This window comes from Neovison vison, chromosome 12 (genome assembly GCF_020171115.1).
Source record: "Neovison vison isolate M4711 chromosome 12, ASM_NN_V1, whole genome shotgun sequence".
NCBI lineage: Eukaryota > Metazoa > Chordata > Mammalia > Carnivora > Mustelidae > Neogale > Neogale vison.
In genome coordinates this window covers 128,678,793-128,692,526 of record NC_058102.1, presented here as the reverse complement: position 1 = coordinate 128,692,526, position 13,734 = coordinate 128,678,793, and the positions used below count along the sequence as shown (strand labels likewise).

General features: G+C 42.9%; 1 protein-coding gene across 1 annotated transcript; it reads left to right on the top strand.

Moving 5' to 3' along the window:
• Positions 1-341: 341 nt before the first annotated feature.
• LOC122891136 (peroxiredoxin-1) lies at positions 342-1,274 on the top strand. The gene has a single exon (XM_044226602.1). The coding sequence runs from the start codon at positions 391-393 to the stop codon at positions 988-990; it is 600 nt and encodes a 199-aa protein (XP_044082537.1). The 5' UTR covers positions 342-390; the 3' UTR covers positions 991-1,274.
• The last annotated feature ends 12,460 nt before the right edge of the window (positions 1,275-13,734 follow it).

The window sequence follows — 13,734 nt, the reverse complement described above, 5'->3', positions numbered from 1 at the left end:
TACTATAGCGTATTAAGTGTGCAGTCGCATTGTATCTAAAACAAAACAAAAAAATGTACCTACCTTAATTAAAAACTAATTTATTGCTGGGGTGCCTGAGTGGCTTAGTTGGTTAAGCATCTGACTCTTGATTTCAGCTCAGGTCATGATCCCAGAGTTGTGAGATCAAGACCTACATGGGTCTCCACACTCAGTGGGGAGTCTACTTGAGATTCTCTCTCTCCCTCTGCCTCTCCCCTGCTTGCATGCATGTGCTTTCTTTCTCTAAATAAATAAACATACAAATAAATAAAATCTTCCAAAAATACTTTATTGCTAAGAAATGCTAAACGTCGGTCTTCTTCCTGCCTTGTCTTCGGCGTTTTTGTTCGTAGAGCGGCCAATAGCAAGATGTCTTCAGGAAATGCCAAAATTGGGCATCCTGCCCCCAACTTCAAAGCCACGGCTGTTATGCCAGATGGCCAGTTCAAAGACCTCAGCCTATCTGACTACAAAGGAAAATATGTTGTGTTCTTCTTTTACCCTCTTGACTTCACCTTTGTGTGTCCCACGGAGATCATTGCTTTCAGTGACAGGGCAGAAGAATTTAAGAAACTCAACTGTCAAGTGATTGGTGCTTCTGTGGATTCTCATTTCTGTCACCTGGCATGGATCAACACACCCAAGAAACAAGGAGGACTGGGACCCATGAACATTCCCTTGGTATCAGACCCCAAGCGTACCATTGCTCAGGACTATGGAGTCTTAAAGGCTGATGAAGGCATCTCGTTCAGGGGCCTCTTTATCATTGATGATAAGGGCATCCTTAGGCAGATCACTGTAAATGACCTACCTGTTGGCCGCTCTGTGGATGAGACTCTGCGACTGGTTCAGGCCTTCCAGTTTACCGACAAGCATGGGGAAGTGTGCCCAGCTGGCTGGAAGCCTGGCAGTGATACCATTAAGCCTGACGTCCAGAAGAGCAAAGAGTATTTCTCTAAGCAGAAGTGAGCGCCGGGCCATTTTAGGGCTGGGCTGTAGTGGGTGGCCATGAAAACAAAATCTCTTTTGTACTATTGTTATGCTTAAAACACAAGACTTTAGACTTTGTGCAGATGTGGTATGGGATGGGACAGGCCTTTCCTGCAGGGGTTGGGGAATCCAGCCTTTCTTCTCTGGAGAGAATGGCCTGAACTGTGTTACAGGGCAGGCCAACTGTGATGGACAGTAGTAGGGCAACACTTTTGATCTTCTGTTGTTTCTATTAAACTTGAACTGAGAAAAAAAAAAAAAAAGAAATGCTAAACGTCATCTAAGCTTTCAACAAGTCATAATCTTTGTTTTTGGTGGAGGGCCTTGCTCAGATGTTGATGACTGCTGACTGATGGGGTGAAGGCTGCTGTGGCAGTCGCAATTTCATAAAACGAGACAACAGTGAAGTCTGCTGCATCGACTCTTCTTTTTGTGAATGATTTCTCTGTCACATGCAGTGCTGTTTCATACCATTTTTGCCCCAAGTAGAACTTCTTCCCTTTTTTTCCTAAAGATTTTATTTTTATTTATTTACTTGGCAGAGAGAGATCACAAGTAGGCAGAGAGGCAGGAAGAAAGAGGGGGAAGCAGGCTCTCTGCTCAGCAGAGAGCCCAATGTGGGGCTCAATCCCAGGACCCTGAAATCATGACCTGAACCAAAGGCAGAGGCTTAATCCACTGAACCACCCAGGGGCCTCATCTAAAGATTTTATTTTTAAGCAATCTCTACACTCAATGTGGGGTTCAAACTCACAACCCTAAGATCAAGAACTGTACGTTCACTAATGAGCCAGGCCGGTGCCCCAGAACTTCTTTCAAAATTGGAGTAAATTCTCTCAAAACCTCTCACTGCTTTAGCAACTAAGTTTATATAATCTATGTTATATCTAAGTATATAATATTTATATAATAAATATAATTTGTTGTCATTCCAACAATCTTCATAGCATCTTCACCAGGAGTAGATTGCATCTCAAGGAACTAATTTCTTTGCTCATCCATAAGAAGCAACTCCTCATCCACTCAAAATTTTTTTTAAAATTTTTATTTATTTGACAGACAGAGATCATAGAGAGAGAGGAGGAAGCAGGCTCCCTGATGAGCAGGGAGCCTGATGCGGGGCTCGATCCCAGGACCCTGAGATAATGACTTGAGCTGAAGGCAGAGGCTTAACCCAATGAACCACCCAGGCGTCCCCTCAATTTTTTTTTTTTTTAAGATTTTATTTATTTATTTGACAGAGGGAGAGAGAGAGAGAGAGAGAGCGAGCTGAGCAGGGAGCCCAGTGCAGGGTTTGATCCCAGGACCCTAGGATCATGCCCTGAGCCAAAGGCAGTCACTTACCTGTCTGAGCCCCCCAGGTGCCCCTCAAGTTTCATTACAAGATTGCAGCAACTCAAATCTTCAAGCTCCTCTTCTAACACTAATTCTCCTGCTATTTCTACCCCATCTGCATTTACTTCCTCCCCAGAAATCTTGAATCCCTCAAAGTCATCCATGAGGGTTGGAATCGGCTTCTTCCAAATTCCTGTTAATGTTGATGTTTTGATTTCTTCCCAGGAATCATAAATGTTCTTAATGGCATCTAAAATGGTGACTCCTTTCCAGAAGGTTTTCAATGAACTTTGCCCAGATCCTTCAGAGAAATCAGGATCTATGGCAGCTATCGCCTTATGAAATGCATTTCTGAAACAGGAAGGCATGAAAGTCAGAATTACACGTTGATCCATGGGCTGCAAATGAATGTTGTGTTAGCAGGCACGAAGACAGTGTTCATCTTACTGTACAGCTCCATCAGAGCCCTTGGGGGACCAGGTGCACTGTCAATGAGCAGTCATGTTTTGAAAGGAACATTTTTTTTTCTGGAATTTTTTTTTTTTTTTTTTGAGCAGTAGATCTCAACAGTGAGCTTAAAATATTCATAAACCATGTTATAAACAGACGTGTTGTCATCCAGGCTTTGTAGTTCTATTTATAGAGCACAGGAAGAGTAGATTTAGCATAATTCTTAAGGGCCCAAGGATTTTCAGAATGGTAAGTGCATTGGCTTTGACTTTAAGTCATCAGCTACAGTAGCCCCTGACAAGAGAGTCAGCCCGTCCTTTGAAGCTTTGAGGTTAAACATTGATTTCTCCTCTGTAGTGATGAAAGTCCTAGATGGCACCTTCTTTCATTATAAGGTTATTTTATTTATACTGAAAATCCACTGTTCAATGTGGGCACTTTCAGTAATGATCTTAGCTAGATCTTCTGGAGAACTTGCTGCAACTTCTACATCACCACTTGATTCTTCCTCTTGCACTTTTATGCTATGGAGATGACTTTTCCCCTTAAACCTCATGAACCAACCTCTGCTAACTTCAGACTTCTCTTCTGTAGCTTCCTCACCTCTCTCAGCCTTCGTGGAATTGAAGAGAGTCAGGACCTTGCTCTGGATGAGGCTTTGGCTAAAGGGAATGTTGTGGCTGGTTTGATCTTCTCTCCAGGCCACTCAAACTTTCTCCATATCAGCATTAAGGCTGTTTCATGGGGCGCGTGGGTGGCTCAGTGTGTTGGGCCTCTGCCTTCGGCTCAGGTCCTGATCTCAGAGTCCTGGGATCGTGCTCCTCCTCAGGCTCTCTGCTTGGCGGGGAGCCTGCTTCCCTCCCACCCCCTGCCTCCCACCCGCCTCTGCCTACTTGTAATCTCTCTCTCTGTCAAATAAATAAATAAATCTTTAAGAAAAGAAAAAAAGAATTTCTGTTCGTCTAAAAAAAAAAAAGCTGCTTCATTTTCTTAGCATTTGTATGTTCCCTGGAAACACTTTTAATTTCCTTAAAGAACTGTTCCTTGGCCTTCACAACTTGGCTAACTGTTTGGCTCAAGAGACCTAGCTTTTGGCCTATCTCAGCTTCTGACATGTCTCCCTCACTAAGCTTCAGTCATTTCTAGCTTTTGATTTAAAGTGAGAGACATAGGGTTCTTCCTTTCATTTGAACACTTAGAGGCCATTGTAGGGTTATTAATTGGCCTAATTTCTGCATTGTTGTATCTCAGGGAGTAAAAAGGCCAGAGGAAAGGGAGAGAGACTGGTGAATAGCTGGTCAGTGGACCAGTCAGAACACACATATTTTTCAGTTAAGTTCATCATCTTATATTGGAGTGGTTTGTGGCATCCCCAAAACAATTAAGGTGGTAACATTAAAGATCACCAGTCACAGATCACCATAACAAATATAATAGTGGAAAAAGTTCAAAATACTGTGAGAATTACCAAAATGTGACAGGAAAACAGAAAGCGAGCAAATGCTGTTGGAAAAATGGCACCCAGAGCACTGTGTGACGCAATGTTGCCACAAACCTCAATTTATAGAAAATACAATATCTATGAAATTTAATGAAGTGATATAGGCCTGTATTAGGTTAGGATGTGACTAGGAGGGCTATTAAACCTTGCTTCCCTACAAGAATCCTTGAAGTTCTGGGGACAGACGCTAGATTTGCCCCTGAATATAGGATGGGATGGTGAGCCTTTTTTCTTTTTTTTAGTTATAATTGACATACAACATTATATTAGTTTCAGAAGTATGACATGATGGTTTGATGTTTATATATATTGCAAAACAATCACTACAATAAGTATAATTAACATCCATCACCATTCATAGTTACAGACTTTTTTTCTTGTGGTAAGAACTTTCTTTAAAAACATTTAAAAAAATTCCATGATAATTAACATACAGACATACAGTGTTATACTAGTTTCAGGTGTACAATATAGTGATTGAACAGTTCTGTACATTACTGTGTGCTCATCATGATAAATGGACCTTAATCCCCTTACCCTTTTTCACTCTTCCCCCCATCTACCTCTCCTCTGGCAACTACCAGTTTGCAATCTGTGAGTTTTTTATTTTTTTATTTTAGAGGGAGAGAGAGAGAGAACCAGAAGAGGGGCAGAGGAAGAGGGAGAGAGAGAATCTCAAGCAGACTCCATGCTGAGCATGGAGCCTGATGAGGGGCTCGATCTCATGACCTCGAGATCATGACGTGAGCTGAAATCAAGAGTCAGATGCTCAACTGACCGAGTCACCCAGGTGCTCCTCTCTGAGAACTTTTAAGATTTACTCTCTTGGGGCACCTGGGTGACTCAGTTGGTTGAGGATCCAACTCTTGGTTTTGGCTCAGGTCATGATCTCAGGGTTATGATCTCAGTTGTGGGATCGAGCCCTGTGTTGGGCTCTGCTCTCAACACAGAGTCTGCTTGAGATTCTCTCTCTTCCTCTGGGCTTTCCCCTGCTCTCTCTCTCCCTTTATCTAATATATAAATAAGTAACATCTTTTTTTTTTTTTTTAAAGATTTTATTTATTTACTTGACAGAGAGAGATCACAAGCAGGCAGAGAGGCAGGCAGAGAGAGAGGAAGGGAAGCAGGCTCCCTGCCGAGAGAGAGCCCGATGCGAGACTCAATCCCAGGACCCTGAGATCATGACCTGAGCCGAAGGCAGCGGCTTAACCCACTGAGCCACCCAGGCGCCCTAAATAAGTAACATCTTAAAAAAAAAAAAAAAGATTTATTCTCTTAGTAACTTTTTAAGTGTCACTATTGTCAAAATACCCTCAAGACAGGTTGTAACAGTTTCACTTCCACAGGCTAATTCTTAGATCCTTTTTTTGTGTGTGTCAGAGAGAGAAGAGAGAGAGAGCACAACAGGGGAAGTGTAAGGAGAGGGAGAAGCAGGCTCCCCCGCCCCCGCCAAACAAAGAGCCCAACGTGGGACTCGATTTCAGGACCCTGGGATCGTGACCTGAGCTGAAGACGCATGGACAACTGACTGAGCCACCCAGGCATCCCACCAACAGGCTAATCCTAATCTTGAAGTGCATATTGACCCTAGATGACTGATGGACTTGGGGACAGCCAGGCAACTGAATTTTGGGTTACATACAAATCACTTGTCTGGTATTGCTTTAGGAGCTTTCACACCTGTAGCTACCCTTGTGGTTCCTACCAGGTAGGCCTTGGTTATCTTTTTTTGTTTGTTTGTTTCTGTTTTTGTTTTGTTTTAGAGATTTATTTTAGTTTAGAGAGGGAGTGAGAATGGGGGAAGGGTGGGGAAGGGAGAGACAGAATCTCCAGCAGACTCTCCACTGAGTGAGGAGCCCAATGTGGTGCTCAATCCCACTAACCTGAGATCCTGAGATCCTGAGATCTCAACCTGTGCTGAAGTCAAGAGTTGATGCTCAACTGACTGAGCCACCCAGAGGCCCCAAGGGCCTTGGTTATCTTGTCACGCTCTTCCTTAGTTTCTTTTGTTGGTTTCATATCCTCTGTCTACTCTTGAAGCTTCTTTCTTGCTTGCTTTGTATGTTTCCCCAAGAGATTTGATTCTATCTATGGCTTCCAGCTTCACAGGAAGATACTTTCCAGATCTACACTCTCAGATGCAAACCCATGTGTTCTCTGCTGCCGTTTGTAAACTATTGTGTACACACTAGCAGTGCCCAGGTTGGTGACAGGGGTAAATACTGATGTATCTGAGGGCAAGTGAAAGGAATGTTCTGTCCTCCATGGGGACGGAGGGGTGGTGTAAGCTGGTGGCTGGTCAAGGTTGAAGAGCAACAATAGTTGTCACAGTCTGATATCTCGGCTCTGAACTGGAGGGTGAAAAAAAGGTAACCTCCAAGGCCTTAGCCAGAAAATGAAAATAAAAGGAGCAACTTGGCCACCGCCATATGTACCTCTGTAATGGGCCTCCCAGGCTCCAGTTTCTGCTTTAAAATCTATCTTCCAGCTCACAGTGAGTGAGAATTATGGGGCTCCTGGGTGGCTCAGTGGGTTGAGGTCTCTGCCTTTGGCTCAGGTCATGGTCCCAGGGTCCTGGGATTGAGCCTCGCATTGGGCTCTCTGCTCAGCGGGGAGCCTACTTCCCTTCCTCTCTCTCTCTGCCTGCCTCTCTGCCTACTTGTGATCTCTGTCAAATGAAGAAATAAAATCTTAAAAAAAAAAAAAAAAAAAGTCCCACCCCCAACTTGAATGTCTTATCTTTGTAGCTTCCAGAATCAAATCTGCGTGATTTAGCACAAGGTCATCAGACATCTGGAGTCCTATGTGCCGTGAGCTTCCTGGTTTCCCACTCCTCCCACACGTTCCCAGCTGCCCTTGTCCTTGAGTGCAGCGGCTACACTGAGTTTCTTACCATTTGACACCTCCTTTTCTTCCTGGCTTACTTATTGAATAGGGATCTGCCTAAAGAGTAACCTCTTTTACAAATTCTTTTCTACTCATAATGAATCCTTGAAACAGAGATAATCACTCTTTGCACTGCTGTGGAAGTGAAGGCGTACTGGAGTTATTGTACTCATCACGCTGGACTATGGGTCATCTGACTGCATTGCTTGACAGGCATTCCATGGGGGCGGGGGCCAAGCATCATAGTCATTGTCAGAGTTCAAGTTCAGGTTTGTTACATTGCTGAGTGGGAGGCATACAGACAGATTCACCATACCACACAGAGCTTGCTGCAGTTGCGTTCTTTATTCAAGGTACTACCAGAACTCCTTCAATGTATGTGAATATTTGTTCTTATATATATTTTTAAATTTTATTTATTTGACAGAGATCACAAGCAGGCAGAGAGATAGGCAGAGAGAGAGGGGTAAGCAGGCTCCCTGCTGAGCAGAGAACCCAATGCGGGGCTCGATCCCAGGACCCTGGAATCATGACCTGAGCTAAAAGCAGAGGCTTTAATCCACTGAGCCACCCAGGCGCCCTTCATATTTTTCTGATATTTTGGCCCCTTGAATTTTTTCCTAGCTTTGTTAAAGTACGATTGGTAAATAAAAATTATATATATTTGGGTTTTATAAACATAATTTTTGGGAGAAATTTTTTATTGTAAAATATGCATAACATAGAATTTACCACTTTAAACATTTTTGAGTTTTCCCCCTTAAATTTTATTGGCAAATAATTTAAGGACATCCATTCCAATTCCCCCCCCAACATTTGATTATGTATTGAATATCTATCTATATCAATAAATAGATTTCCCTAGACCAGTAGAAATGTGCATATTGTCTGAGAGGTTCATCACTTAGAATGAGCAAATATGGGACACCTGGCAGTTGGAAGAGCACATGACTCTTTTTTAAGAAAGATTTTATTTATTTATTTGAGAGAGAGACAGCACGTGGGAGAGTAGGAACGGGGGCGGGGCAGAGGAAGAGGGACAAGCAGAATCCCCACTGAGTGGGACACCGGAGGCAGGGCTTGATGCCAAACCCTGAGATCATGACCTGAGCCGGAGTCAGACACTTAACTGATTCAACGACCTTGGCACCCCTGGGATAGAGATTACTTAAATAAAAACTTGGGGGCCTGGGTGGCTCAGTTGGTTGAGCATCCAACTCTCAGTTGCAGCTGAGGTCATGATCTCAGGGTCTTGGCATCTACCCTTGAGTGGAGCTCTGCACCGAGGGCAGAGTCTGCTTGAGATTGTCTCTCTCCCACTGCTCCTCTCCACTGCTCATGCTCTCTCTCTCGCAAAATAAATAAATAAAACCTTCAAAAAAAAGAAGAATGAGGGGCGCCTGGGTGGCTCAGTGGGTTAAAGCCTCTGCCTTCAGCTCAGGTCTTGATCCCAGGGCCCCGCTGGGATCGAGCCCCGCATCGGGCTCTCTGCTCAGCAGGGAGCCTGCTTCCCTTCCTCTCTCTCTGCCTGCCTCTCTGCCTACTTGTGATCTCTGTCTATCAAATAAATAAATAAAATCTTTAAAAAAAAAAAAAAGAAGAATGAGCAAGTACACCTTGTTTCAGACCATTTTGTTTACAAGAATGCAGTAATAATCATAACTAAACCCTTTTAAAGGCTTGAGCACCTTAGAAGGGGGTCACTCCCTAAAGCCAAACTAAATATTTTGGTGAGGAATCAAAGATTAATCTTATTAATTTTAATTTATTTTAATTTTTTAAAAAAGATTTTATTTATTTATTTGACACAGAGAGAGAGACCACAAGAAAGGGAACACAAGCACAGGGAGTGGGAGAGAGAGAAGCAAGCTTCCCTGCAGAGTGGGGAGCCCGATAGGGACTCAATCCCAGGACCCTGGGATCATGACCTGACCCGAAGGCAGATGCTTAATGACTGAACCACCCAGGCACCCCCAAAGATTAACTTTAAAAGGTGTGAGAATACTTTGAACCTTAATTGGGCTACAGAAATAGTCTTTCAGCTTCTTTCTCTACATTTCACTTCGAGTTTCTATATATCCATAGAGGTTGGTAGGAAAAATATATGTACTAATTAAGTCATGATGTTTTGAATTTCTGTTTTCTCCCTTCCTTCTTATAATCCAAATTTCAAACAAAATTTTTTCCTCAATCAGTTTTATTTATCACGAGAAGTCACATTCTCTGGAGTGAAAACAGCTTAATAGATAACAGCCAGTGATTGAATCTAAGCATGCATTCCAATGTAAAAATATTCTTGCTCTCTTTCTAAAGTGGTGCCATGCTGTTCAGGTTTAAGCAAGGCAGGTCTCTTTCCATTTCATGGCTGGGAGATATTAGGGTAGACCCGTTCAGCTGTTTCTGTAGAAAATGATTTCTAAAAATCCCGGTGACCTTGTTCTGCCCTCAAATAACTTTAAGAACAGTTGGATATAAAAACTTCAGACTTTACATATTCACAACTCTCTGAGGACTACAATCATTGTTAGTTTGAGAAAAAGCTTACTATTTTTTTTTTTTTGAGTTAGAAAGCTCTAATATTACATGTTTGCACATGCTTGGTACGTAACTCCAAGTCTGCTGATGAAAAGTGATAGGAGGCTTTTATAACATATGTGTAGATGCAGGTTTTTCCTTTATTTACCATGTCCTAGAACTTAGAAAGGCATATGGAATTTATACTGTAACCTTTCTCTCGAAGTTAAAACTTTACATCTGTTCAGCAATATAAAAATAGAGATCCCACTCTGATGTTGCAGAAGTCATGTAGAAGATCTTACGATGGCGACTCCAAAGAACAGATGTCAGCTCTGTTCGTGTCCTCAGCAAAGCAGGCCAGAATGTTCTGGCATTCTCTAGGAAAAGGGTGCTTTTTTTGTTTTTGTTTTTACTTTTGTTTTGTTTTGAGGATCCATACAAGATTTTCACCCATATTCTGGACAGGGCCCTAAGCGAAGATTGTTGATGGCTGGTGAGGTCAGGCTTCTGACACCTGGGATTTAAAAATAACTTGCATCAGAGTTCCTTCTGGAACACTGAAGGTAGTTAATTCTTCAATGCCTCACCTAGGACCCCCTGAATGTTTGGCTCCCATCCAAAATGCAAGTCTTTTGTAGCATCCTCTTCTCTGGTTTAAATTCCACATTGTTTTACATTTCCTTTTCCCCATTTATCTTCCAGCTGTTGTACTCTGATCTCTGGAAGCTCTTCCATGAAAAGCAAACCCACTGTACCCTAAGTGTCTTTCCAGAAGCCTTCCTCTCCCTACTCAAAGAGATCTACTCACTCTTACTACCTCCCTTACTGTTGCCAGCAGTGTTGTTTTCCTGGTATTCTCCATCCCTGTAAATAACTTCTTCCTTTTTTTTTTTTTTAAGGTAAATTCTACAGACAACATGGGGCTTGAACTCACTACCCCAAGATCAAGAGTCTCATGCTCTGCTGAGTCAGCCAGGCACCCCTAAAAAATTTCTTAGTAGAAAAGTAATTTAAAAAAATGAAATAAAAACTATCCCCCAGCAAGAAGATAAATACATTTTTTTCAGGTTTTATTTATTTATTTGAGCTAGAGAGAGAGCAGGAGCAGGGGAGCAGAGGGAGAGGGAGAAGCAGGCTCCCTGCTGAGCAAGGAGACCGACCTGGGGCTGGATCCCAGGATCTGGGATCATGACCTGAGCCAATGGCAGACACTTAACTGAGCTACCCAGGAGCCCTGGAGATAAACATTGTTATACTTTTGAGTATATCCTTCAAAACATGTGTAGTGATTGTACTATATGCATTTCCCCCCACATAATACATATGCTGTAAATTTCTTTAAAAATGTTTATTATAAATTATTTTAAATATATAATGAAAAATAGAAATACAAGGAACTCTTGCATATCCACTAACTGGTCTTGTGAATTTTTTTTTAAAGATTTTATTTATTTACTTGAGAGAGAGAGAGAGCATGAGAAGGGAGAGGGTCAGAGGGAGAAACAGACTCCCTGCTGAGCAGGGAGCCCGATGTGGGACTTGATCCGAGGACTCCAGGATCATGATCTGAGCTGAAGGCAGTCACTTAACCAACTGAGCCACCCAAGCACCCTTGTGAATTTTTTTTTTATTTTATTTATCTATCAGAGAGAGAGAGGGGGAGAGAGCGAGCACAGGCAGACAGAATGGCAGGCAGAGGCAGAGGGAGAAGCAGGCTCCCTGCTGAGCAAGGAGCCCGATGTGGGACTCGATCCCAGGATGCTGGGATCATGACCTGAGCCGAATGCAGCTGCTCAACCAACTGAGCCACCCAGGCGTCCCCCTTGTGAATTTTTTAAAAAAGATTTTATTGATTTATTTGAGACAAAGCACAAGCAGGGAGAAGGGTCAGAGGGAGAGGGAGAAGTAGACTTCTCAATGAGCAGGGATTCCTGACTTGGGGCTCCATCCCAGGAACCTGAACTCATGACCTAAGTTAAGGAAGCTGCTTAACTAACTGGGCCACGCAGGTACCCCTGGTTTTATGAATTTTATAGGCAATATATTGGATACCTTCTAGTTATCACTCCAGATTCATTCTTTATTCTTCTACACCCTGCAGAGTGCCCCAAGAGGCTGGCTTGTATGGAATGACCGTCCAACTGCCTTGCTCTTTGGCTTCCAGTTGGTCCAAGGGAAGACCTATGGGAGGAACCAGCAGGAGGAGATGGAATGGTAGGAGGTGAGTGAGGTCAGGGCATTTCTTCCTTTCACTCCCCAGCTCCCTTCCTGCAGGGTTGCAGGTTGTTGGCTGAATCCCTTCACTGAACGTCTTCGTTCCTGAATGACAGCTGTCTCCCCATAGCTATGCTCTTTCTGGGCTTTGATAAGCTCTTTGTATCTACAGATGAAACGACTCTCTGCTGTGATTAGCCCTTAGGACCCTACTGTTTCTTATTGGTTTCCTCAAATGCTGTCTATAGCTGGTTTAGCTCACTTATGTCCCTCCCTTCCCCCACCATTCGAAGAATCTTTATAGAGGGGAGCAAATCAATGTGAGGTCAATAAGGTGGGCCCTAAGTCTATATGACTGCTGTCCTTCTCAAAAGGAGAAATTTGGATGCAGACACAGAGGGAAGGTGTCACGAAGGCACAACAAGCAAAGGGCCATTGACAAGCCAAGGAGAGAGATGCTTCCCTCATATTCCTCAGAAGAAATCAACCCTGCCAACACCTTGATTTGGGATTTCAGCCCCCAAACTGTGTGACAATACAATTCCAGTTGTTTAAGCCACTCAGTCGTTGGCATTTTGTAATGGCAGCCCCAGCAGACCTTTATAGTCTAATAATGTTGAACTATCTCATTTGAGTATGTTATCTGTTTCCTTTTGGAGCTGGATTGATCTAGGTCTATAATCTACCAATTTATCTATGCCTTATTGACTTCAGATTTTTTTTTTTTTTTTCTGTTAAGAAATTGACTGTTGCTGGGGTGCCTGGCTGGCTCAGTAGGTTAAACATGCGACTCTTGGTTTCAGCTCAGGTCACGATCTCAGGGTCATTGGATCAAACCCAGCATCTGACTCAGCATGCAGTGCAGAGTCTGCCTGAGATTCTCTCTCCCTCAAAAATCTTAAAAAAAAAAAAAAAAAAAAACGAACACTGCAGATTCATGAGCTGCTTTTATGAGTGTTTGCACAACACTCTGAACATACGGAAGTCTGAGCCAGAATACCCCTCGAATATCAGCCCACATCTAGACTTTCCCACCCACATGGAAGTGGGACTCCTCTGGAGCTATTTGTCCCTCCAAGATGCTGTTACTTATTGGTCACTTTGATCAAAATCAGCCAAGGAATCATTTGGTAGCAGCTTTTTTTATGCATATAAATGCTTTAATCACCCCCAAAATTGAACCAGTAAGCAATTGTTGACTTACTGACAACCCACACATCTGTTTTGTGGAAGTCTCTTTTTTTAAAAAAGATTTTATTTATTTATTTGACAGAGAGAGAGAGAGAGATCACAAGTAGGCAGAGAGGCAGGCAGAGAGAAAGAGGAAAGCAGGCTCCCTGCTGAGCAGAGAGCCTGATGTGGGGCTTGATCCCAGGACCCTGGGATCATGACCTGAGCCAAAGGTAGAGGCTTGAACCCACTGATCCACCCAGGCGCCCCAAAGTCTCTTTTATTGTGAAGAGACAGTACAGTTGTCTGAGCATTTCACCTCAAGCCTTTTTATTTCTAAGTTGTTATTTGTTTGTTTCTTGTCATTCATTAAACTGAATTTTTTAAAGAACACTACTAAAGAAGAGAAAACTTTTAGTACTCCTGATTTTTATTTTATTTTTTTAAAGATTTATTTATTTATTTGGGGGGCTAGTAGAGGGCTAGTAGATGGAGAGAGAGAGAGAGAATCTCAAGAAGATTCCCCACCGAGCATGGAGCCCAACATGGAGCTTGACTCAGGGCTCTCTCCCACGGCCCTGATATCACAACCCAAGCTGAGATGAAGAGTTGAATGTTCAACCCACTGAGCCATCCACGTGCTCCAAAAC

Bases quoted from the DNA above. Each gene is read 5' to 3' on its own strand.
- LOC122891136 (XM_044226602.1), top strand. From the start codon at position 391: ATGTCTTCAGGAAATGCCAAAATTGGGCATCCTGCCCCCAACTTCAAA.